At 50.4% G+C, this 25,960-nt stretch overlaps 1 protein-coding gene across 13 annotated transcripts in view; it reads right to left on the bottom strand.

Moving 5' to 3' along the window:
* The window catches only part of ADGRB3 (adhesion G protein-coupled receptor B3), a 444,111-nt gene that overhangs the window by 15,792 nt on the left and 402,359 nt on the right, over nucleotides 1–25,960 (bottom strand). For 8 of the 13 annotated variants that reach the window (XM_064164125.1, XM_064164131.1, XM_064164129.1 and 5 more), the window contains 8 exons: nucleotides 24,610–24,676; nucleotides 21,047–21,132; nucleotides 17,438–17,536; nucleotides 16,918–17,089; nucleotides 10,844–10,939; nucleotides 8,539–8,578; nucleotides 6,717–7,360; nucleotides 6,459–6,572 (listed from right to left, as the gene is read on the bottom strand). In XM_064164125.1, the coding sequence (XP_064020195.1) occupies nucleotides 6,459–6,572; nucleotides 6,717–7,360; nucleotides 8,539–8,578; nucleotides 10,844–10,939; nucleotides 16,918–17,089; nucleotides 17,438–17,536; nucleotides 21,047–21,132; nucleotides 24,610–24,676 (1,318 nt within the window). The remainder of the gene's footprint in view (nucleotides 1–6,458; nucleotides 6,573–6,716; nucleotides 7,361–8,538; nucleotides 8,579–10,843; nucleotides 10,940–16,917; nucleotides 17,090–17,437; nucleotides 17,537–21,046; nucleotides 21,133–24,609; nucleotides 24,677–25,960) is intronic. The other 5 variants (XM_064164132.1, XM_064164137.1, XM_064164136.1 and 2 more) reach the window with 2 other exon arrangements.

The following is a 25,960-nucleotide window of genomic DNA, read 5'->3' as shown; positions in this document are numbered from 1 at the left end:
TGTGAGGAGCACTGATGGGCACTGAGGAACAAAGCTGGTCTGAGGGGCACTGATGAAGCTGGTCTGAGGAGCTCTGATGGGCACTGAGGAACAAAGCTGGTCTGAGGGGCACTGATTGGCACTGAGAAAGGTGGCCTGAGAAAAATCTGCATTCAGACAAAATGGGATAAAAAGGAAAAGACCTTTCAGAGATGCTGCAGGAACAGGAAGCTTTTGTAGCTCTGGAATCATCTGCTAAGGGAAGAGGTAGATGCCCTTCACTCTACTCTTGGAAGTGAAGTTTCACTGTGCATGAGAGACATATGCTCTAGAAAATGCTCTTGCATTGACCTGACAAGATTTGTTTCCACCTCTGGCTTCTCTAACTGTCTGATAGAAGAGATGACCTGACAAGATCTGTTCCCATCTTTGATTTCTGCAGATCTCTGATGGAAGAAATGACCTGACAACACTTTCCCATCTCTCATATCTCTAAGTCTTTGATAGAAGAGATGACCTGGCAAGGCCTTTCCCATCTCTGATTTCTACAACCCTTTGACAGAAAAGATGACCCAGCAAGAATGTTCCCAGCTCGGAGTGTTAGAACTCTTTGATAGATCAAACGACCTGAACAAAAATTTCCCACCCTGGATTTCTGCAGCTCTTTGATGGAAGAGAGAAATCTTTTCATTCAGTCTCTGATTTCTCTCACTCTTTGATAAAAGAGATGAACTGGCAATTTCCCTCCCCCCCCCCCCCCCCCCCCCCCAATCTCTTATTCCTACAGCTCTTTGAGAGAAGAGATGACCTGGTAAGATATTTCCTATCCTGGATTCCTACAGCTCTTGGAGGGAAGAGACAACCTGCAAGAGCTTCTTTTTCCCCCTCTAGACTCTGCTTTCTACAACTCTTTGATAGAAAAGATAACAGAATCACAGAACCAAGCAGGTTGGCAGAGAGCTCCAAGCTCAGCCAGCCCAACCTAGCACCCAGCCCTGCCCAACCAACCAGACCATGGCACTAAGTGCCCCAGCCAGGCTTGGCTTCAACACCTCCAGCCACACAGACTCCACCACCTCCCTGGGCAGCCCATTCCAATGCCAATCACTCTCTCTGACAACAACTTCCTAACAACATCCAGCCTAGACCTGCCCTGGCACAGCTTCAGCCTGGGTCCCCTTCTTCTTCTGTCCCTGGCTGCCTGGCAGCAGAGCCCAACCCCACCTGGCTACAGCCTCCCTGCAGGCAGCTGCAGGCAGCAATGAGCTCTGCCCTGAGCCTCCTCTGCTGCAGGCTGCACCCCCCCAGCTCCCTCAGCCTCTCCTCACAGGGCTGTGCTCCAGGCCCCTCCCCAGCCTTGCTGCCCTTCTCCAAACACCTTCCAGCACCTCAGCATCTCTCTTGAATGCAGGAGCCCAGAACTGGACACAGACTTTTCCTCATCTCTTCTTCCTTCAACTCCCTGATAGAAGAGATGACTTGGTATGATTTTTCCCATCTTTGCTTTCTGCAGCTCCCTGATAGAAGAGATCACCTGGGGAGATTTTTTTTCCTGCCTCTTCTTCCGTCAACTCCCTGATAGAAGAGATGACCTGGTGAGACAGAGATGACCTGGTAAGATAGTTCCTTATCTCTGCTTTCTACAACTCTGATAGAAGAGATGACCTGGTGAGACAGAGATGACCTGGTAAGATTTTTCCTTATCTCTGCTTTCTACAACTCCCTGACAGAAGGGATGACCTGGTAAGATATTTCCTCATGTCTTCTTCCTTCAACTCCCTGATAGAAGAGATGACCTGGTAAGACTTTTCCTTATCTCTGCTTTCTACAGCTCTTGACAGAAGACATAACCTGGTAAGATTTTTCCCATCTCTGCTTTCTACAACTCTGACAGAAGACCTGACAAGACTTTTTTTTGCCTCATCTCTGATTTTTACAGCTCTTTGATCTTAATTCATAAAATCAATTTAACAACAACAAACTACAACCACAGAACCCTTCCACCCTCTACCTTTCATGCCAGGAACCCAGGTGAAACTCTGTGAGAAGAGGTCTGCAGGAGTAATTTACTTCTAAATCAATTTTGCTTTGTGCCCATCGTGCCCTAGCTTCAGTCTGTAGAGGCAGAGAGACTTTAAACTCTTGCTCACTCAGGGCCAGAAATAGAATGCTGAGGGCTAATGTTGACACACCAGCAGAGAGCTGCTCTCACTAAATGACTGATAAAATCCTTCCCCAACAAAGTAAAGCATCAAATGCCTGCTTTGTGCCCTGCATTACACCACTGCCTGAGGTGCTCCTCAAGAGCTACTGCCTTATGCAAAGCAGAACTCAAACCAGAGGTACCACACTGCAGCCAGGGCTAGAACCATGCTGCCATTAACAGAAAGCTTCATTAGCAGCACTTCAGAACTCGCCCTCAGATTAGCTTTGACATGCAAGATCTAAGCCTGGGGATCACAGCATGTCACACAGGATGTTAGGGGCTGGAAGGGACTCAAAATGCTCCTCGAGTTCAAGCCCCCTGCCGGAGCAGGGCCATACAATCCAGCTCAAGACAGAGGATTGTTTCCTGAGCAAAATTAAAGGAAAGTAAGGTTTTTTTTGCCCTCAGAGGAATGAGAGTTTTGATTTAAAATGCTCTTTGTCTGTATGTGGCTGGGAAAAAGAAACAGTTTCTGAAGAGAAGATAGAATCATAGAACTGTCAGAGGTGGAAAGGAGCTCAAGCATCATCCAGTTCCAGCCCCCCTCTGCCATGGGCAAGGACACCTCGCACTAGATCAGGTTACCCAAAGCCACCTCCAGCCTGGCCTTAAGACCCTCCAGGGATGAGGCTTCCACCATCTCCATGGGCAACCTGTGCCAGTCTCTCACCACACTCATGGTGAAGAGCTTCTTCCTAACACCCAGTTTCAATCTACCCACTTCTAGTTTTGCTCCATTCATGCTTTTCTGGATGGGCACTGAACTTGCCATGAAGGCACTGCAATCATAGGATCACTGAATCATGTTGGTTGGAAAAGACCTCTAAGAGCCACAGATGCACAGAGTGGTTTGGGTTGGAAGGGACCAAGGTCATCCAGCTGACATTCTGTGCTCCACAACCTCCCTGGAGGTGTTCAGGACCAGGCTGGATGAGGCCTCAAGCTACCTGTTCTAGTGGGAGGTGTCCTATGGCAGGGGGTTGGAAGTGGCTGAGCTTTGAGGTCCCTTCCAACCTAACCCATTCTATGATTCTGTGGCTCTAAGACTCTTTCCATCCTCAGTTACCAGAATGAACTCTGCCTGATTCCACAGCCACTCATGCACACAGCCCTGAGAACAAGCTGCAAGGACTTCCCACGTCAGAGGAGTCTGAGAGCTCCCCAAGTAAAGGAGAAGAAAGAGAAGGGTTGTTGGAGACTTCATTCCTCTCACAGCCACACAACTGCCAAGAATTGTCTCCACATCTCAAGGAAGAATGGAAGGAGGAATGGGATGGAGAGTGCTGAGGCAGAGTGCCTGAATGTGGAAACACGAGAGAGGAAATCCCTCTGCTGCTCTCCTCTGGCTTTGCCCTTTCTCTCTCTCTCTCCACTTCTACCACAAATCAAAATGACTGAAATGACTTCACAGCACTGTGCTCCTGTTCTGCCTGCTGCTTTGCTACCCTTGCTGACAAGGCTGACTGATTTAACAGGATATTTCTTTGCTGCTTGCCTGGGGTTTGGGTTTCTGGTTTTTCCCTTTCAATTCAGACCTTGCTCCTTCCCTGACACTTGTATTTCATTTTCCCTAGCACTTTCATTTCTGCTATTGCCACACCTCCAGCCCCCCCACTTCTGATTTGTTGTTATGGCATGCTGAGGAGCTCTGATGGGCACTGAGGAACAAAGCTGGTGTGAGGAGCTCTGATGGGCACTGAGGAGCAAAGCTGGTCTGAGGAGCTCTGATGGGCACTGAGGAACAAAGCTGGTCTGAGGGGCACTGATGGGCAGTAAGTGCCTCACATGTTTCTAACCCCATCCAGGCTGGATTTGAGTCGACAGCTGAACAAAGATAAAAGTATCTGAAAGACTGACACAACAGTTTAGGTTGGAAGGGACCTTGAAGATCATCCAGTTGCAACCCACCCGCCATGGGCAGACACCTCCCACTAGGGTCAGGCTGCTCTGGGCCTCATCCAACCTGATCTGGATGCTCCTGTAGGTAGATGAGAGAGGATACTGATGGAATGTGAATCCAGCTATCCTGCTTCTGGGGGGTGCATTAAGCTGGAGGAGAACTCTGCACCACCTAAGATCTGTTAACTCACCTATCCAAGGTGAGGGCAGCCAGTATGAAAGAACCTGAGCAGTGAGTGAGCAAGCACTTGGAGCACCTTTGAGGAACGAGGTGAAAATCTGTGCCAAGGTTATACATTTCCTCTTTCAGAGCAAGCAAAAAGAGGATATTGTTTGATGACTTTGTTCAGCAATGGATCCAGTGAAGCTGTGTCTGGTAAAGAGTGATGATGCACACACGACCAGAGCAGCAAGGGAAACAGTTCACTGCTTGCATCTCCTGGAAAGAAACTAAGTTCTCTTCTTCTGCCATTGCTATGCACATAAATCTTCAACTCTTGTTTTAAAACCCTACAATGGTTTGGGTTGGAAGGGACCTCCAAAGCTCATCCAGCCCAACCCACCCTGCACTCAGCAGGGACGTCCTCCACTTGATCAGGTTGCCCAGAGCCCTGTGGAGCCTCACCTTGGGTATCTCCAGGGATGGGGCCTCAACCACCTCCCTGGGCAACCTGCTGCAGTGTTCCTCCACCCTCCTGACGCAGAACTTGTTCCTCACAGCCAATCTCAATCTGCTCTGCTCTCATTTCAAACCACTGCCCTCATCCTATCCCTGCAGGCCTCTGCAAACAGTCCCTCTGCAGCCTGCTTGTAGCCCCTTCAGGCACTGGCAGGCTGCTGTTAGGTCTGCCTGGAGCCTTCTCCTCTCCAGGCTGCACACCCCCAGCTTCCTCAGCCTGTCCTCTCAGTAGGGGTGTTCCAGCCTCCTGATCATTTTCACACCCACAGGTATGCCCTGTTCAATGAAGTACCAGCTCCAGCTTGCTCTCTAAGAAGGACAAAAGTCAGGCAGAGTCTCAGCCTCCCCACACAGACGGGTCCAGGGAACGCAGAGGAACAGGCAATGGCTTCAAGTTTACACATACCTGAGACCCTTTTTTTCCCCACCTCTAACTTCTTTAAGAGAATAAATCAATCTGGTTTTTTTTTCCTCCTTTCCCACCAAATGCTACATTTCAGAACATTTCAAATGCCAATGTGGCACATTTCCAATTCTTAAGGAGGTCCAAGCATGAAGTCAAGTCCACCTCCCTGGTGCTTTGGCATAAGGCTGAGGAGGAGCAGCAGAATCTGACACTTGGGAGTGCAAAGAGCTTTCACTTTTATAATATTTACACCTGACAGGCAGGCTGCAGCAATGAACTGAAAGCCTTTTAAAGCAGCAATGAACTGAAACCCTCTGCAAGGCTTTTCAGTTCACTTTTTGCCCTCTGCCTGCAATCCAGGATGCTCCACGTGCAGCTCACCCGGACCTGCCGCAGGCAGCAGCTGCACCAAGGCCTGCACACACATGCAAGGATGCCAAAAGGGCTGGGGAGGAAGCAGGATCTGGTGAAGTACTGGATGGAAGAGTCCAACATCTGCACTGGTGGGAGCAGAAGCCAAAATTTGGACTAGTGGGAGCAGAATTTCAGATTTGGACTAGTGGAAGCAGAAGCCAAGATCTGCACTAGTGGGAGCAGAATCCCAGATTTGGACCAGTGGGAGCAGGATCCCGGATTTGGCCTGGTGGAAGCAGAATCTCAGATGTGGACCAGTGGGAGCAGGATCCCAGATCTGGACCAGCAGGAGCAGAATCTCAGATTTGGACCAGTGGGAGCAGAAGCCCAAATTTGGGCTGGTGGGAGCAGAATCTCAGATCTGGACCAGTGGGAGCAGGATCCCAGATTCGGACCAGTGGGAGCAGAATCCCAGATTTGGTCTGGTGGGAGCAGAATCCAGGATCTGGGCTGGTGGGAGCAGCATCCAAGATTTGGGCTGGTGGGAGCAGAATCCCAGATTTGGGCTGGTGGGAGCAGAATCCAAGATTTGGACCAGTGGGATCAGAATCCAAGATCTGGGCTGGTGGGAGCAGAATCCCATATTTGGGCTGGTGGGAGCAGCATCCAAGATCTGGGCTGGTGGGAGCAGCATCCAAGATCTGGGCTGGTGGGAGCAGCATCCAGGATCTGGGCTGGTGGGAGCAGCAGGGCAGGCGTGCCCCAGCAGGAGCAGCCTGAGAGCCATCGCGGAGGGGCAGCTGCGGCGGCTGGCTGCGAGCTGCATGTGTGTGCAGGCTGGGTGAGCAGTTCTGAGGGCAGCTGGCAGGGACACTTCTGTCTCTCACAGCAAACAAGACACGTTTTTTGGGGGGGGTTCCCCAGCAGAACTTTACCTGGTAGGTCACGAAATCCTTTGCAGATGTGTGGAATGTTAAATCTCCAGAACTATAGCGTTTCATACAGCCTGGCTCTGAAACTTTAATCTTGTTGTCTAGGTATAAACACTTCTGATAATAAGAGAGATATGAACACAGCAGTGTATGATCCCAAACACAATCAGGTCAGACCGAAGCAAAACATTGCAGACTTTCACACCCCTCAGACACAGAACCAAACCACAGAAGCATGCAACTCGTTCATGCAGCACTGACCTCCAGGGAGCTCATGGATATCGTGGACCCGGTTTCGCTGCGGGACAGTCCTGCGGTGTCGTCCAGCTCGGAGGCAATGAAGTTCTTCACCGCCGTGCGGGGCTCGAAGGGTAAGCTCTGCATGTGCTCTTGGCTGGGGAGGTGCTGCTCTAAACTGATATTGAACTGCTCCATCACAGAGGGGTTCACGTTGAACTCGGGGTTCACTTTGTAGTGCAACAGCCGCTCGTGAGGCAGTGTCTCCATGCCTATGTTCATTTTGCTCTCCTCTTTCAGCGAGGGCTGGGGGTTCACCGAGCCCCTGGGCATCACTATGTAGTCACTTTCTATCATCCTCTCCTGGGGGTGCACCATGTCCATGTCTGCCCCTCTCAGGCTGTCGTCGGTGCAGAGGTAGACAGTCCTGCGCAGCTCGCTGTTGTCCTTTTTCAGGCACTGGTTGGCCAGCTCGCTCATGCTCATGGGCATGTGCAGGCCTGTGGGCTGCTGGATGATCACTTTGGAGATGATGTTCCCGGGCAAGGTAGAGTAGCTCATCCCTTCAGGGGTCGGGCCCTTCTCCTCCTCTTCGTCGTTCAGCGAGATGCGAGACAGGGTGCCCGTGATGGTGGCTGATCTGCAGGGGCCGATGTCCTTGTGCAGGACTGCGGGGGGCAGAGGAGAGACAGCTCACAGCCTGCACACAGACCCGCCCCGACTCACAGCACGGGCTGGGCGAGGCACACTCACAGGATGCTAGGGGTGGAAGTCACCTCTGGAGATCTTCCAGTCCAACCGCCCCTGCCAGAGCAGGACCAGAGAATCCAGTGTGGGTCACAGGCTCACAGGATGCCAGGGGCTGGAAGGGACCCAAAGAGATCATCCAGTCCAACCCCCCTGCCACAGCAGGGCCATACAATCTAGCCTCAGGTCATGCAGGAGCACATCCAGACAGGGATGGAAAGGCTCCAGAGAAGGAGACTCCACAGCCTCTCTGGGCAGCCTGTGCCAGGGCTCTGGGACCCTTCCAGTTAAGAAGTTCTTGCTCATGTTGAGCTGGAAGCTCCTGTGCTGCAGTTTCCATCCATTGCCCTTGTCCTATGCCAGGGCACAAGTGAGCAGAGCCTGTCCCTGTCCCTTTCTCCCTGCCCACTGGAATGGGCTGCCCAGGGAGGTGGTGGAGTCTCCATCCCAGGAGGTGTTGAAAAGGAGATTGGATGAGGCACTTAGTGCCAGGGTTTAGTTAATGAGAAGGTGCTGGGTGATAGGTTGGACTGGATGATCCCAAAGGACTTTCCCAACCTGGTCAGTTCTGTGTTTCTGTGTGATCCCTGACCCCAGCCCTCAGATACTGACAGACATTGCTCAGGTCCCCTCTCAGCCTTCTCCTCTGCACACCAACCAGCCCCAGGGCTCTCAGCCTCTCCTCCTCAGGCAGTGCTCAGCATCCTTGCAGCCCTCCCTTGGGCTCTCTCCAGCAGATCCCTGTCCCTCTTGAGCTGGGGATCCCAGCACTGGCTGCAATATTCCAGGTGTGGCCTCACCTCTCTGCCACCAAAATGACTTTATCCTATTTGCCTGTGTCCCAGAGCCAGGAGAGGTTTGTGTGCTGAGCCTCTCCTCCCCTAGCCCACTCAGCCTCTAACAGCCACACACACCTCTGGCTGCTCCCCAGCTGCTGAAGTCTTATCAAAGCCTTCCATGAGAAAACGAAGTAGACCTCTTTGATTATTTCTTTTAACAGCTGTGAGCAGTTCAAGCCTGAGCTTCTCCTGCTTTTCCCATCACAAGGAACAGCACAAAACATCTTTTCCTTGGCCAAACACTCCCCCACTGCTCTTACCTGACCGACAGGCAATGTCCACGTCCTTCTCAAAATCAGTCTGTAGCAAGAAAGAAGGCAACAGCACAAACATTACTAAACATTAAACTGCCAATACCTCATTTTTGACTTAGTCACAGCCTCCTAGAAGTGGTTTCTTGCTGCTGAGCAGGTGAAGTGTGTTTATTTTACAACAGCAGGGCCCTGCAAAGTGTTTTAACTGGGAGGCTTTCAAAGTATGCTGCCTGGCCAGAAAAGAAAGGACATCAAATAGGTGGGAGTGCAGAACTCTGACCATTGTTACAGTGTACAGGGGTTTGGTTTAATGGATGTGGAAGACTAACTTCTATATCCCACGGAAGGATCATCCTGATGGAAGCTTCTCACGGTGATTCTGTAACCAGAAGTCTGGAAGATAGCCTGGGACAGGAATCACTGTGCAATGAGGGTAAGCCAATTAGTGCAGCCTGTCTGAGAGCTCATTAATTTGCTGCCAAGTGGTGATTTCTTAGCTGACATCGTGGCCACTCGTGCTGCTGATGTCATCTCCCACACTTGCTGCTCCCTGAAAACAACTACTGGGAGCTAAGAAAATAAATGAGAAGAGCTGAGAAGGAATTTAAGGAGTGGAACATCCAAGCACACTTCTCCCAGTTGAGCAAAACCACTTCTGCTGGTATAGGGCTCAACTGATTTTGAATTCAGACACTGCATCAGGTTGGAAGGGACCCTCAAAGGTCATCTTGGCCAACCCCTCTGCAGGCAGCAGGGACACCTCCAACTAGAGCAGGCTGCTCAGGGCCACACTGAGTCTGCTCTTGAATGGTCCAGGGACAGAGCCTCCATCATATTCCCTGGGCAACCTGTTCCAGTCTTTCCCCACTCTCACTGTGCAGAACTTCCTCCTGATGTCCAACCCAAATCTGACCTGTTCCACGTTTTTATTTACACAGAAGGTTCATTACATGGAAAATACTTCACTTTGCTTGTGAAGTCCAAGCACTGGATGCCTTTTGGGTTCCTCCTTTCCTGCAGGCCATCTGCTTGCTGAGCCTTGCAGTGGATCTGAGACCATGATCCTGCTCCCATTCTAGCCATTGTAAGAGAAGGGACCAACATTCTGTCTTACCCAACAACATCAGCAGACCCAAACTGGCACAGTAACCTCTTCATTGCCTCCTTCATCCAAGCCATTACTACATCTCTGCTCTAGGATACCTAGCACCTGAGAACCATAGAATGGCTTAGGCTGGAATGGATCAGCCAGTTCCAACCCTCTGCCAAAGGCAGGGACACCTCACACCAGCCCAGGTTGCTCAAGGCCTCATCCAACCTGCTCCTGAACACCTCCAGGGAAGCTGTGGAGCACAGAGGCACAGATGTGATCTTTGATCCCATTCTGTGCTTCTGTGCTCCACAACCTCCCTGGGCAACCTGTGCCAGTGTCTCATCACCCTCACTGCAAAGAACTCTTTCCTGACATCCAGTTCCAATCTCCCCTCTGCCAGTTCAAACCCATTCCTCCTTGTCCTGTCATTACCAGACCTTGTCAATAGTCCCTCCCCAGCCCTCCTGTAGCTCCCTTCTGATACTGGAAGGCCACTCCAAGGTCTTCTTGAAGCCTTCTCTTCTCCAGGCTGAAGACCCCCAACTCTTGTAGCCTGTCCTTATAGCAGAGCTGCTTCCAGCCCTCTGAGCATCCTCACTACCTCATTTGTTCAAGCCACTAAACAGATTCCTGCTCTAGGATCCCCAGCACCTACTCTTTGCCCAGATTAGGTCAATGGGAACGTATTTGGAGGCATCATGAAAAGGAGACTCTCAAATCCCACTTCTGACAGCTCTCTTTGGGCTGGCTGATAGGTTGGACTGGATGATCCTGGAGGTCTCTTCCAACCTGGTTGATGCTATGAAATCACAGAATCACAGTCTGGGTTGGAAGGGGCCTCCAAAGCTCATCCCATCCAACCCCTTTTGCAGTCAACAGGGACATCCTCAACCAGATCAGGCTACCCAGAGCTTTTTAGAGCAGGAAAAAAGCATGGCCTGTTATTAATCTACACTCTTATTTTCTTACTGAAGAACCTTTTGTCCTGGAGAATGCTGGTGGAAGATGCTACCTCTTGGTGCTCCACTAAATGATCACACCACTAATGAAACCCTTTAGACCAAGCAAGTGATGACCTGAAGAAGCCTCTGCTTTTTAAAATGGTGTTACTACTCCAGCTCTGCAGACTGGCAGAAAACTTGTTAAGCTTTCTGGGGTTCTCCTTACAGGTTAGGAACAGTAAATGAAGAGTCAAAGTGAAAATAAAGCAAAGCTAACCATGATCTGAGCATGTCCATTGGGAAAGGAGCTGGAAGAATCTGCATTGATTGGGTCTTGGCAGTTCCTCAGTCGACATCTGAATGCATCTTGGACCTGTGGAGACAACACCTCCTGCTGATTCCTGTGCACCTTCACATCCTCCACCCCCATGAAAGCTTCGATTGAACTGCTTTGGGACCACAGGGCAGGACCTGGCCCTGCCACACTTACTAAACCAGCAGCACTAAACAGAGAGGCTCACTGCTGCCATTTCACACACCTGCCACAGGCTGTGGCTGCTGTAAGGCAGTGTCTGACACTCACACCAAGGTCACAGAACTACATGTGCCTGGGGACAGAATTCATCAGTAGTTGGTGACCATCTCAAGCCAAACCTGTCTTCGGTGACAGGATTAGGTTTTGTCTTCTCATTCCCTTTGGTCTGATAGCAGGATTCATAGGCAGAGATGCACAGAAGAGATGGAAGGGACCTTAAAGATCCCAGGATGGCAGAGGATGGCAGGGGTTAGAAGGGACCCAAAGAGATCACTGAGTCAACAAACTACCAAGCCAGAGAGCCCTTTAAATTTGCTAACCAGAATCATCCATTTCCAACACATGCTGAAACTCCACCAAAAGCAACTTGGTCTCTCCTTTCTTGGTGCCTTCAGAGGAGAGAAAAGCAGCCCATGGGCAAGAACGAGGAACAACTGACATCTGGCAGGGTTTGGAGCAGGACACTGACATTATTTCATGGTGCTGCTATTTATTGCTAAGGCAATCACAGGATGCTAGGTGATGGAAGGGACCTCTGGAGATCTTTCATTCCAAATCCCTGCCAGAGCTGGACCAGAGAATCCAGCACAGGTCACACAGAAACACACCCAGGCAGGGCTGGAAAGGCTCCAGAGAAGGAGACTCCACAATCTCTCTGAGCAGCCTCTAGAAGTAAAACTCTTCAGAGCAGGTGAAGTATCTACAGTGTGGGTACAAGAGGAAGAAAAGTGGCCTGGCTGCACACATTCTAGTGTCTTGAAACTCAAACCAAAAGCAGATACATATGATCCACAAACCAGAGCTGGAGGCAGGACTGGAGGTGAGGTCTGAGCAGAGCAGAGCCAAGGGGCAGGATCCCCTCTCCTGCTCTCTGCCCACACTGCTCTGGCTGCAGCCAGCACACAGCTGCCTGCTGGGCTGCAGGAGGGCACTGCTGGCTCCTGGGGAGCTGCTCAGCACCCAGCACCCTCAGGGCTGCTCTCAACCCACTCTGCACCCAGTTTCTATTTGTGCCTGGGGTTGCCCTGACCCAGCTGCAGGACGCTGCACTTGCACCTCGTGCAGCTTCTATCCCCAACTGCTTGCTCAAGCTCCTTGCTTGAGCAGGTACAGACAGTGCCAGCTCTACACTTGCCTCTGAGACACGACCTTGCTCCCTGCTTGCCTGCCTTTTCACACCAGGCTGCAAGGTCTCCTCAGAGCCAGGCCAAGCAGATGTGGTGAACGTGCGGGTACCAGGGAAGTGGTCTCCTTAGCAACAGTAACCAGCTCCCAGCTCTCAGAACTTACCCTCTCCCTACTCATGCACTCTTTAGTTTCCTCCTGCAGCACACAGACGTGGGCTTTAGACACCAACCCTCCACTGCAGCCAAAGACTGCTGCTTCAGTCAGCAGAACACAGCAAAAGCAGCCAACATGCAGGTTCCACCCCTCAGCAGCAGTGACAGGAGGTGCTCTGTGGGCTTCAAAGGTGCTTTAAACAGTTTCCTCCTCAAGCAGGTCAGCAAAGCATTTAGCTCTGATGGGGAAGCTTCAAGACTAACACTTCATATCATGCCCTGTTCTCTGACACCTGCCTCACCATCTTCCAAAGCCTGCTTAGGTATTCATAGATTCACAGGTTAATAGATTCACAGCTTCATGGATTCACAGGTTCATAGATTCACAGGTTCAAAGATTCACAGGTTCACAGATTTATGTATTCATAGAAGGGGTTGTGCTGGAAGGGACCTTCAGATCACCTATTTCCAACCCCTCTGCCATGGGCAGGGACACCTCCCACCAGCCTGGGTTGCTCAAGGTCTCACCCAACCTGGCCTTGAACACCTCCAGAGGGGGAGCATCCACAGCCTCCCTGGGCAACCTGTGCCAGTGTCTCAGCAGCAGAGTGCAAATTAAACAAAGTGCTGGGGTCTCTGAGCCAAGAAAGCAAAACAAAGCAACAGCAGCAAGCTCTGTGCAGTTTTCTTCCCTGATTTCCAAATGCTGTACAGCAGGTCTCAAACCTAAGCTATTATATTTATCATATCTATTATACTGCTGTTACAGTTACCATATCTATTATATTGAAGTATCATGTTTACCTTAAAAGTCAGGAATAACAGCAGGCATCAGTACAGGCCAGGAGTTGCCCTGATGGAAAGCAGCTCCATGGAGAAAGACCCTGGAGTCCCAGGGGACAGCAAGTCCAGCAATGTGCCCTTGTGGCCAAGAGAGCCAAGGGCGTCTTGGGGTGCAGCAGGAAAAGAGTGGCCAGCAGGGCTAGGGAGGGTCTGATCCCCCTCTGCTCTGCACTGGGGAGACTGTGTCCAGTTTTGGGCTCCCCAGTTCAGGCTAGACAGAGTCCTGCTGGAGAGAGTCCAACAGAGAGCCACGAGGGTGATTAAGGGAGTTGAGCACCTCCGCTATGGAGAGAGACGCAGAGCTGCTGAGTCTGCAGAGGAGAAGGCTGAGAGGGGATCTGATAATGTCTATCAATATCTGAGGGGTGGGTGCCAGGATAAAGGTGCCAGGCTCTGTTTGGTGGTGCCCAGTGCCAGGACAAGGAGCAGTGGGTTCAAGCAGGAAACCAGCAGGTTCCACCTCAACATGTGGAGAAACTTCTCCTGTACTGAGTGTGACAGAGCACAGGCACAGGCTGCTCAGAGAGGCTGTGGAGTCTCCTTTGCTGGAGACATTCAAAACCCACCTGGATGTGTTCCTGTGTGCCCTGCCCTGGGTGATGCTGCTGTGACAGGGGGGTTGGAGTGGATGATTTCTGGAGGTCCCTTCCAATTCCTGTGTTGCTGTGTGCTCTGCCCTGGGTGATGCTGCTCTGGCAGGGGGTTTGGAGTGGATGATCTCTGGAGGTCCCTTCCAATTCCTGCGTTGCTGTATGCTCTGCCCTGGGTGATGCTGCTCTGGCAGGGGGTTTGGAGTGGATGATCTCTGGAGGTCCCTTCCAATTCCTGTGTTGCTGTGTGCTCTGCCCTGGGTGATGCTGCTGTGACAGGGGGGTTGGAGTGGATGATTTCTGGAGGTCCCTTCCAATTCCTGTGTTGCTGTGTGCTCTGCCCTGGGTGATGCTGCTCTGGCAGGGGTTTGGAGTGGATGATCTCTGGAGGTCCCTTCCAACCCTTACCATTCCATGACTTTCTGATCCAGAAGCACAGAATGACTCCAAGTCTTTCCAAAAGACATTGATGGAGGACAGAAGGAGAGTCAGCACATCACTCAGCTCTCCTGCAGTTGTATATCGTACTGAGTGGAGCTCCTGAGGCAGACCTTGTCACACGAAGGCCATTGGCACAGCACACCAGAGCAAGTCACCAATGTTTCCATCATTTCTGTCCATAGAAACACACCTCAGAGCAGAACCTGAGGGCCCCTACACATCTAACTGTGAAAGGCTGCATCCTTTTTGGATGGCAGTAAAGGCACAGCAAAGCAGGGAGCTTCTCCTCTATGTTTGAATTTTATGCTGACAGATTCCACCCCATATTCCCCCCCCAAGAATCAGAATGATTGTTTTGCCTCTGCTGGCAGGCTATAAATATTAGACCAATGTGAGAGGCTATAAGTGAGATAGCTTTGTAGCTGCCATCCAGAGTGACAAATATGCTGGCAGGGTTTCCCTGACAGGCACTGGCAGAGGAGAATTCTCCTGCAGATGACAAAGCAGCAAGACTATTTCAGCTGAGGAGACACCCTGGTGCAGTGCAAAGACTGCATGGCACACTGACTCTACTCACCTGAGCAGCTGGGATGCCAGACTAAAGCAGAAGCTACTGTGGCTACTGAAGCACAGAGCTGTCAGGGTTGGAAGGGACCACAAGGAGCAGCCAGTTCTGACCCCCCTGCCATGGGCAGGGGCACCTCACACTAGAGCAGGCTGCCCACAGCCTCAGCCAGCCTGGCCTTAAACACCTCCAGGGATGGGGTCTCAACTATCTCCCTGAGCAACCCATTCCAGGGATGAAGAACTTCCTCCTCACGTCCACTCTGACTCTCCCCACCTCCAGCTTTGCTCCATTCCCCCCAGTCCTGGCACTCCCTGACATCCTAAAAAGTCCCTCCCCAGCTTTTTTGTAGCCCCCTTCAGATCCTGGAAGGCCACAAGAAGGTCACCTGGGAGCCTTCTCCTCTCCAGACTGAACATCCCCAACACTCTCAGCCTGTGCCCACAGCAGAGCAGCTCCAGCCCTGGAGTCTCACTCAGTGTAGGAACTTGCTGCAGTAAGCAACTCACAGAATCACTATCTTGGAAGAGATCCTCAAGGACCATCTTGTCCAAACCCCCTTCAGTGAACAGGGACACCTCCAAATAGATGAGGCTGCTTAAGGCCCCCTCAAGTTTGACTGTCACCAAGGATGGGACCTCAGCTGTTTGTGTCTTTGCTGCTGCAAACTGTTCCACAGCAGAGCAGATGACACACACTGGTGAAGGAAATCTTAGGAGAGCATCAGATTTCACTCCTTTGCTGCTCCTTGAGAACTTCCTATCCATTTTCTTTTCCCAAATGAAAAAATAGAGTTGAAACAACTCCCCCCCTGAATGAGTGCCTCAAGTGTTCTGCCCAGTTTAAAGCTGGCCTAGCTGAGAGGTGTCCCTGCCCACGGTGGGTTTCTTAGGTAGAACCCCAGAATCACACAATCCTAGAATCACTTTTGGTTGGAAAAGGCCTTTAAGATCACCCAGTCCAACCATCCTCCAACTCAACCCAGGCTGGTGCAAAACCACATCCCTCAGCACCACATCTCTGCATCTTTTAAGAGCCCATTTTTGGGAGAGGCTTTGCCTCCCTTGGTGCACGATCAATTCTATGTAAGAGTAGTTGGATAACTGGGAGATAGTCCAGGTCTGAGAGGCTTGGAGAACCCAATTCATAAAAGAACAAATTGTATTGAGCCCAAAATAAGAATCACTCTGAAAACCAGAAACTGCTGAGGCAAAAACGCAATGCCAACTCCAACCATCAGCCCAACACCACCGTGCCCACCCAACCGTGTCCCAAAGTGACATGTCAACCACTGCCCTTCAGAGGACCAGAAACTGATGAGACAAAGACTAAGTCCAGTCCAACCATCAACCCAACACCACCATGCCCACTAAACCCTGTCCTGCAGTGCCCTGTTAAGCACTGCCCTTTAGAGAACCTAAAACTGATGAGAACAAGTCCAGTGCAACCCAACCACCAGTCCAGCACCACCATGCCCACTGAACCATGTCCTGCAGTGCCATATCAAACACTGCCCTTCACAGAACCAGAAACTAATGAGAACAAATATTAAGTCCAGTCCAACCATCAGCCCAGTGCCATCATGCCCACTGAACCATGTCCTGCAGTGCCATATCAAGCACTGCCCTTCACAAAGGAGAAACTGATGGGAACAAAGAGTAAGTCCAGTCCAACCATCAACCCAACACCACCATGCCCACTGAGCCATGTCCTGAAGTGCCATATCAAGCACTGCCCTTCACAAAGCCAGAAACTGATGGGAACAAAGAGTAAGTCCAGTCCAACCATCAACCCAACACCACCATGCCCACTGAGCCATGTCCTGAAGTGCCATATCAAGCACTGCCCTTCACAGAGCCAGAAACTGATGAGAACAAAGAGTAAGTCCAGTCCAACCATCAACCCAACACCACCATGCCCACTGAGCCATGTCCTGAAGTGCCATATCAAGCACTGCCCTTCACAGAGCCAGAAACTGATGGGAACAAAGAGTAAGTCCAGTCCAACCATCAACCCAACACCACCATGCCCACTGAACCCTGCCCCAAAGCCCCTGTCAAGCAGAGCCTGGGGGGAGCCTGGGAAGCCATTCCTCACCTCCCTTCGCAGAATACAATGGACCATGACAATAACAAAGCCTTGCAATGAATCAAACACTGCAAAAAGGATCTGAAACAATATTGATCTTTTGTCTGTCATGGCCAGAACTGCAGACATCCAAGTCAGGGCTAGAAGTGGCAACACCACACAGGAACTCCAAAGGGATGCCCTAGGAAAAAAATAGAAGAGAGAAAAGCAGCATTGGAGCAGAGCAGACACAGAAAGCAAACTGTTCAAAGCTGGCTACTGACATCAGATAGATTTAAAGGGTGGCACTTCACCAAGTTAACTTGCAAATCAGAGGCAAGAATGCAACAAGGTCATGCTTTATGCTTAACAAACAGAGCTGCAGTAACTTTTAAAGGATATATAGACATATTATCACTTTTCATTTGGCTGTTTCAAAGCACTTAAAAGGTGCTCAGCACCCTGCAGAGCGCTGGCAAGCAGAGAACTTAACTGTCTCCCATGCACTTGTAAGGAACCAAAGAAGAGATGTAAAATGATCAGGACTAACATGGCATTACTGGCGGTGGTGGCTGACAAAGCTGTTGTTGAAACTACTCCACACTTGGCACATTTGAGCGTCAAACCGCTATGAGGCTCACTCATCTGACTGCAAACAAACAGAACACCCACAAAAACAACAACAAAAAAAGAAAAGGAACAAAAAAGGGAACAAAAAAAAGAACAAAATATTGAATTGGCACCGAAAAAAAAAAAAAAAACCACCACCCCAAACACCACCTCTGTTGCTGCTGGAGTTTAGCTTTGAGGCTCATGCGGGGGAAGGAGGAGGGAAGGAGGGAGGGGGGAGACAACCCGGTGTAGGTGAGGCTTGTTGGAGGATGAATGCTCTTAAGCCGTGGCAAAATGGTGCTTGTGGGACCTTAGACCCTTGTTAGCTTCGAAGTGTTAATGCTGGGGAGGGAGTGGGGAGGGATTGGTTTCATGCGGGCTCAATCTCTTCCATTTAAGCGCAGACAGATGACCCCCATCCAGCAGAACCCCCCCAGGCCACTGAGGTACAGAAAGAGGAGGGTGTGCGAGGGGGGCAGGCAGCCAAAGTGCACTCCCTCTATTCAGACCTGTGGCTGGAGCAAAGGACACCTACAGGAGGAGGCTGAGCTGTGTGGAGCTGCAAAGGCATAGAGCCTGCAGCGGTGCATTTAAGCACCCCAGGGGCTGCGGCCAAGGTCTGCTGCAGTGCCCCGGGCGGCTCGGCTGACTCCGGGAGGGACTCCTTTCACCGGTGCCCAGGGAGGTCTGAATACAGGGCTCAGAATGCAGGCAATCTGGTGAGAGGCTTCTGGGTGGGCACTCAGAACAAAGCCCACAGCCTGAGCTGCTCTGCCGTTTAATAAAACACAGTACACAAGCAGTAAGCTCCAAAGTGGTCTTTGAGTGGACATCGCAGGAGGTCAGGGCTTGGAAGGGAGCCAAGGAGATGGTCGAGCTGTACCTGGGCACCTGCCAGAAGAGTCAAGAGGCAAAACCTGGCATTGAAATCGGGGTTTTTCCATGCAGCGTTGCCTTCAGACTCCTCAGCCAGCCAAAGAAAGGCTTCTGCTATTCCTGCTGTCAGATCCAGGAATAACCACAGCTGACTGAGGTGTGAGAGGAAGGATGCTTCATCTGTTCCTAGCTGGAAAGTGGTCAAGATGGTGAGGCTATGGAACACGTTGGGTTTGTCACAGCTATTTTAACCAGCAGAAAGCCTGTTTTGTTGCCAAGCCTCCTGCTCACGAGATTTCCAACGCACTGCCCCAGGCAACACCAAATTCCAGTCGATTGCATTTCATTCCAATGCCTTTCCAGAGAGCACTGCAATATATTTTCCATGAAAATGTAGGGCTTTTTCCATCAAGAATCAGTTTCTTCCATGAAAAAGCAATCAGTGTGAAGCATCCCTTTGCACCAGGTGCTTGTAGGGTGTGAAAAGAACTCAATGAATCCCCATCAATTTCCATCACTTAAAGAGCTGCGTTAATGAACCAGAAAAATGCACTGGGTAAAGCTTAGACTACAGTTGGGAAAATCCTTTCTACCTTTGCTTGATGTCACCAGGCTGCATTATCCTCTTCACCTCTACAGACTTGAAAATAAGAACTTGATGCATATGGAATTTTGCTGCCTGCTCATAAAGGTTTGCTCCCCTTTATGCCAGGAAAATGACTGAGCTCACTCAAGAATCACAGAATCAATCACAGAGTTGTGCCAGGGTTGGAATGGACCTCAAGGACCATCCAGTTCCAACCCCCTGCCATGGGCAGAGACACCTCACACTAGGTCAGGTTGCCCAGAGCCTGGCCTTAAACACCTCCAGGGATGAGGCTTCCACAAAGGCAATCCCTTCCAGGCTCTCACCACCCTCATGCTGAAGAACTTCTTCCTAACATTCACTCTGAATATGCTCTCCTCTAGCTTGGATCCATTCCCCTGAGTCCTGTCACTGCCTAACAGCCTAAAAATTCCCTCCCCAGTCTTTTTGGAGCCCCCTCCAGACACTGGGAGGCCACAATGAGGTCTCTTGGGAGCCTTTCTAACTTTCTAGACATCCTCAGTGCTGTGACACAGCTAAGAGTATCGATGGAGGCTGTTGGCAACAATGAGGTTAAGAAATCAATAATCTCTGGGGGAAAAATAAAAGGAGGAAGAAAAGAGAGGAAAGAAAACAAAAGCTTTTGGTCCATATTGGTCAAAATGCTGGTGAAAGAGCTGAAAAGCCCCGAAAGAGTTCCTTAAATTGATACTGAAAGCAAATCAAAGGAGCTGAAGGATTCGTCACAAATTCATTCTTCCAAGGAATGAGTTGAACTTATTAGGAACTGGGTGGTGGAATAACTCCAAGGGAAGCTGCAATGCATTTACCCACAGCAGTCACACAGAGTACAACAAAGATATCACTGCAGCCACTGATGGTGGTAACCACAACCTGGCCCAAAAGGCAAAGATGAGGCTGTAAAGCAATCCAATGGCTCCAAGCCCAGATGTACTGCACAAAATGCTTTCCTCCATGATGGAATGCATCAAGGTTTGGCTCACCCACTGAACACCAGTCCCTGACCCCATCGCTGTCATCCACCCTTCCTTCTCAGGATGGCAGCCAGAAGTTGGGTCGAAATGCCAAGAGGTGATCAACAACACAGAGCTTCTTCTTTCCCTTTCTCTGCCCTTAGAACCTGTGTGTGGGTCTGCCAGCTAACCACAAGCTGGCCCAAAAGACAATCCCAGAAGATGCAGCTGTAAAACAATCCAACGGCTCCAAGGCCAAATACACTTCTACAAGCATCAGGAAGGTGAGGATGCACTTGGGCAACACTTTTCCCCATGATGTAATGAATCAAGGTTTGGCTCATCCACTGAACAACAGTTTCTGACCCCATTGCTGTTATCCACCCTTCCTTCTCAGGATGGCAGCCAGAAGTTGGGTCGAAATGCCAAGAGGTGATCACTTGAGCTCTGTGGTAAAGGGTTGGACTTGATGATCTGTGAGGTCTCTTGCAACCCTGATGATACTGTGATACTATCACAGAGCTTCCATTTCCCCTCCCTGCCTTCCCCTGCCCTTAGAAGCCGTGTGGGGTTCTGCTAGTACAAAGCTCTGCTGCACTCGTCCAGGACACAGCATCTCTGCGGCTGTGCATTTCAGAGCGAAGGCAGAAAAGCCTCTCCCAGCTTGGGCACGGCAGAACAACACTGACCTCAGCAAGGGCTCCGTGGCAGGCAAAAGATATTTCACAGCAGTTTACACAAAAAACGAGCAACGTTTTCCACCACAGCAATTAAATTTGACAGCCAGGCGAAATAAATCAGCTCCTCCAGCACACACAGTTGGTAAAAGCCCTTCCTGAAGGCTGATGTGCGCTCGCCAAAGCTGCGCGCAGGTTTGCTCCGGTCTGGTTCTTACCGACCTTAATGCTGCTGTACTTGTGTTTTATTAGCTGTAGCTCGGCTCAGCTGCCTCCCCTCGGGCCAAGGCAGCTTCTGAGGTGCAGGGCAGCTGTTAGACATGCAAAGTGGGCGGCAGAATGGAAAGCGTTTGGGTGCTTGGGGTGGGTACCCGGGGTCGGAAATGGATGGCTGCCAGCTGAATGGGCTTTAAAAGAACTCAGCTCTTGCTTACCCCGCTCTGTGTTTGAGCTTTTTGTCTAGGATGCCATCTCTGGACACAAGCTTGTTGAACACCAAAATGCCAATCACCATGTTGACCTGGCAGAGGGGAAACAAAACAGACAGACAAAGAAAGAGTTGATCTTTCAGTACCTGCAAAGACAACGTTGTTCACTGTGGTACCTCAGAAACCTTCTCACAGCCTGCAGAATGCCTCCTGGTGCCTTTCTGAGCCTGCCCTGTGACACTGGCCCTGAGCACACCACATGGTCACCTGCTCACATGGCTAACACAGGGCACAGGCTTGGGTTTCACTCTTGAACTGAGATGTTATCAAGTTCTGCAGGATCAGAGAATCCTCAGAGCCCTGTGAGGAGAGGCTGAGGGAGCTGGGGGGGTGCAGCCTGCAGCAGAGGAGGCTCAGGGCAGAGCTCATTGCTGCCTGCAGCTGCCTGCAGGGAGGCTGTAGCCAGGTGGGGTTGGGCTCTGCTGCCAGGCAGCCAGGGACAGAACAAGGGACACAGCCTGAAGCTGTGCCAGGGGAGGCCTAGGCTGATGTTCATAGCATCATAGAATCAGTCAGGGCTGGAAGGGACCACAAGGAGCAGCCAGTTCCAACCCCCCTGCCATGCCCAGGGACACCCTACCCTAGAGCAGGCTGCCCACAGCCTCAGCCAGCCTGGCCTCAAACACCTCCAGGGATAAGGCCTCAACCACCTCCCTGGCCTTGAGCACTGATCCAGTCTGTCCAGATCCCTCTGCAGAGCCTTTCCACCTTCCCGCAGATGAACTCTCCTGCCCAGTCTGGTGCCATCTGCTGCCCACATCTGCTGTCCAGAAGCAGCTTTGCTTGCAGTGCTCTACCCTGCTGCAGGAGAAGCACTGCAGTGGCAGTGTGGGCTGGGGGAAGAGTCACTCAGAGCACATGATGACCACAGCCACCCTCTTCTGTAAGCATTTATGGCCCGTGTGGGTGTTCCCACCCACGCAGAACCAGCAGTGCCTCCCTAGAGCCTCCTGCACATTAGTCATGGTCTGTGTCACTCAGCACCACGCCAGGCTTGCGCCCTGTGTGACTGCAGTCTCCTCCACCCGTGGGCCAGATGAATGTCTGCAGGAAGCCTGGGGGGTAAGTCTCTATTTCTCCATTAAATGCTCTCATGTTTGAATCACAGAGGCTGCAAAAGACCTCTAAGATCACCAAGCCCAACTATCAACCCAGCACCACTGTGTCCACCAAACCATGTCCTGAAGAGCCATACCTATATGGCTCTGGGTTCCTCGAGCCCAACTATCAACCCAACACCACTGTGACCACCAAACCATGTCCTGAAGAGCCATACCTATATGGCTCTGGGTTCCTCGAGCCCAACTATCAACCCAACACCACTGTGACCACCAAACCATGTCCTGAAGAGCCATACCTATATGGCTCTGGGTTCCTCAAGCCCAACTATCAACCCAACACCACTGTGACCACCAAACCATGTCCTGAAGAGCCATACCTATATGGCTCTGGGTTCCTCAAGCCCAACTATCAACCCAACACCACTGTGACCACCAAACCATGTCCTGAAGGGCCATGCCTACATGGGCTTGGGTTCTATTTTTTTTCATGCATGATTCCAAAGAGGGCTTGAAGCCCTAACCCATACCAGTGTCCCAAGTGCCTCAGCAGCCAGCTTTGTCACTGCACAAACAGACAAATGCTATTTAATGGACAACCTAACGACCCTCATTCTCCATCTGTATTAATGACCCTGCAAGAAGCCATGAGCATGGTTTGTACCTATCAAATAAATGCTCCTTATTTCCTTTTAATTAGAGAAGCTTAAGCCTTTTCTTCTTTTTTTTTCCCCTTTCAAACAGATTTTTTTTCCAAGCCCTGTGCCAAACTACCCAATTGTTACCAGTCTGTCCTGCCAACTCTTCCCCTGCCTTTCTTATTAGCACTTTATTGCCAGCATTTACATTTTCCCTTTCAGCTGATGTGAGGTTATTCTTTTCCCTTCCAACGCTCAGGCTTAAGTGGCTGCACAGAACAGCTCCTTCCCCAGCTCCCAGCTAATGGGAGGGCAAACTGCAACTGTGAACTTCAAACCTCTCTGAACAAAGCTTGCCAATTACACAGGGAACATGGAGTTCCATGTGAAAGGTATTTTGGTAAATACCCTTGGCTCCTCTCTCACGACAGGGACTCTGAGCTGTACAAAAGGAGCCTGGCTTGACTCCAGGCAGTGATGAGACAAACTCTATGGGAGTAGTAAACATCCATTTTGGGGAAATCTATGTGGCTAAATGGCTCTATCTATGATTTAAGACTCTACCAAGACTGATCCCCTTCTGCAGAGGAAAGCCAGAAATAACTGGTGTTGCTAGAGCTGCCCTATTAGCAATCTGGTGGAGGGGAAGGAAGAATTTACATGCAGAAACTGGGAAAGTGCTACAGAAATTGCTGCAATAAGAATTCATGCAGGCTGCAGGGCAGGTGACAGATAGCTGATGGCACATGGAGGCTGCAAGTCAGCTCACCCCAGACATCTGAAGTACTCCTGATGGTTCTGAGTCCCAAAAGTGTCTATTTTTCTCTACTGGTAATGAAATCTCATAGAGTCATTAAGGTTGGAAAAGACCTCTCAGGTGATCCAGTCCAACCATCAACTCAACCCCACCATGGCCACTAAACCACGTCTCAAAGTTCCATGGCCACACCTTTCAGGAACACCTGCAGGGATGGGGACTCCACCACCTCCCTGGGCAGCCTGTGCCAATGCCTGAGCACTCTTGCAGGGAAGATTTTGTTCCTATTATCCAATCTAAACCTTCTTTGATGCAATTTGAGGCCATTTCTTCTCATCCTATCGCTCCTTACTTGAGCAAAGAGTTCAAAACCACCTCTCTCCAACCTCCTTCCAGGTAGATGCAGAGAGCAATGAGGTCTCCACTCAGCCTTCTCTTCTGCAGGAGGTTAATGCCTACCTTAGCCATATGTCTGCCCCAGATGATACAGGGCCAGGAGAAGCAGCTCAGATGCAGAAATCTGCATTGCAAGTGTTTACATTTGAGCAAAGTGAATCCAACTCCTAAACACAATTCCAGAGGTCTGGAAGTTTACTATGCAGGCGAGTAACATCTCCCACCTACAATGGTTTGGTTTCTTTGGCTTCCAAAAAGCAGGAGCCATGGAGCAGTGGCTGGCTGGTCCCCCTCCTCCTGCTGCTTTCACTGTCATAGTGCTCCAGCACCAAGCAGCATGTCGTCAGGACTGCCACTGCACCCCCTAGGGCAGTGACAGCTGCCTAGGTGCCACTGCTACCAACCCAGTGATGCCTGTGTCACCAACCAGCACATGGCTTGTGGAAGACACACATGGAGAGAGGAGGGAGAGGAACAAGTGACATGGTTAAACGAGTCACACCTCCAAAGCACTGCGGCTACTTCCAGCAGTCCTGAGCTCAGCACTGCCAGCAGGATGCAACGCAGAGCTAGGCTGGGAGGATTTAGAGAGCACACTCTTCTCATGGCACAGCAACACACTGGAAAGCACTGAAAATCACTGAAAAGAGCAATGTTTACCAGGACAACAGCAGCTGCAGGTCCAACGAAGGCGTAGAGCAGCCCTCCTTCCAGAGACAGCCAGCAGCTGGAAAGAACAGGAGAGGAGAACTAACACAAATTAAAAACCACTGCAAGGCACTGCCAAGGAAGCATTAAGAATCACCAAAGCATGCATAACTGCTACAGCAGGAGACCCTTCTGGTGTGTCTTCAGCCCCACATACTCACAGAGGGATGACTTGGCTGATGTGATCACGTCCAAAGGCATTTCCATTAGCAAGAGTTAAGGTTGCAGAAGATTTTGTGTGAATTATACACCTACTGAAACGCCCCAAGGGCATTGCAAGCACAACAGGAAGCTTGTCAAGCCTACTTAAGTCTCTTCTAACCATAACTTCACTGGACAGGACCTGCTAGATGGGTAGCTAGCAACATTTTCAGCTTCCATTGTCTAGCAGTTGTATACTTCAAAAAATGAAAGGTCAGGGATATGCAACACAGAACTTTGGGTGCAGCCTACAGCAGCCAACAGGTTTAGACTTGATACAAACAGAAGGTGAAGGACATGCAACAGAGAACTTCAGATTCAGCCTACAATGTCCAACAGGTTTAGACTTGACACAAACAGAAGGTGAAGGACATGTACCAATAGAACTTTGGGTTCAGCCTACAACAGCCAACAGGTTTAGGCTTGATACAAAGAGAAGGTCAAGGACATGCAACACAGAACTCTAGATGCAGTCTACAACATCCAACAGGTTTAGACTTGACACAAACAGAAGGTGAAGGCCATGCACCAATAGAACTTTGGATTCAGCCTACAAAAGCCAACAGGTTTGTACTTGATACAAACAGAAGGTCAAGGACATGCAATATAGAACTTTGGATTCAACCTACAATGTCCAACAGGTTTAGACTTGATACAAACAAAAGGTGAAGGCCATGCAACATAGAAGTTTAGATTCAGCCTGCAACAGCCAACAGGTTTACACTTGACAAAAGCAAATGGTGAAGAACATGCAGTACAGAACTTTAGATTCAGCCTACAACATCCAATAGGTTTAGACTTAACAAAAACAGAAGGTCAAGGCCATGAACCAGCAGAACTTGAGAAAAAGCTAACAGGTTTCTACACATCTTAAGTCAATTAAAAACTGCTCTGAGAACTAGTTCTTAGAAAGACTCATCCCACTGAAGAATAAATCCTGCATGGTCTGCTCTGTTTGGCAAACAATGCCAATGCATCCTTCCAAGCAGCTGAAAACTGCTACTCATCCTGCAGGCTTCAGCATACTGCACCAGAGCTCTTCACTGGAAACCATCAGACCTCCAAACACAGACTGCTTGCAGCACTGAACTCTAAATATTTG

This window comes from Pogoniulus pusillus, chromosome 25, assembly GCF_015220805.1.
Source record: "Pogoniulus pusillus isolate bPogPus1 chromosome 25, bPogPus1.pri, whole genome shotgun sequence".
NCBI lineage: Eukaryota > Metazoa > Chordata > Aves > Piciformes > Lybiidae > Pogoniulus > Pogoniulus pusillus.
The sequence above is the reverse complement of the archived record's forward strand: the minus strand, read 5'-3'. Positions and strand labels throughout refer to the sequence as shown.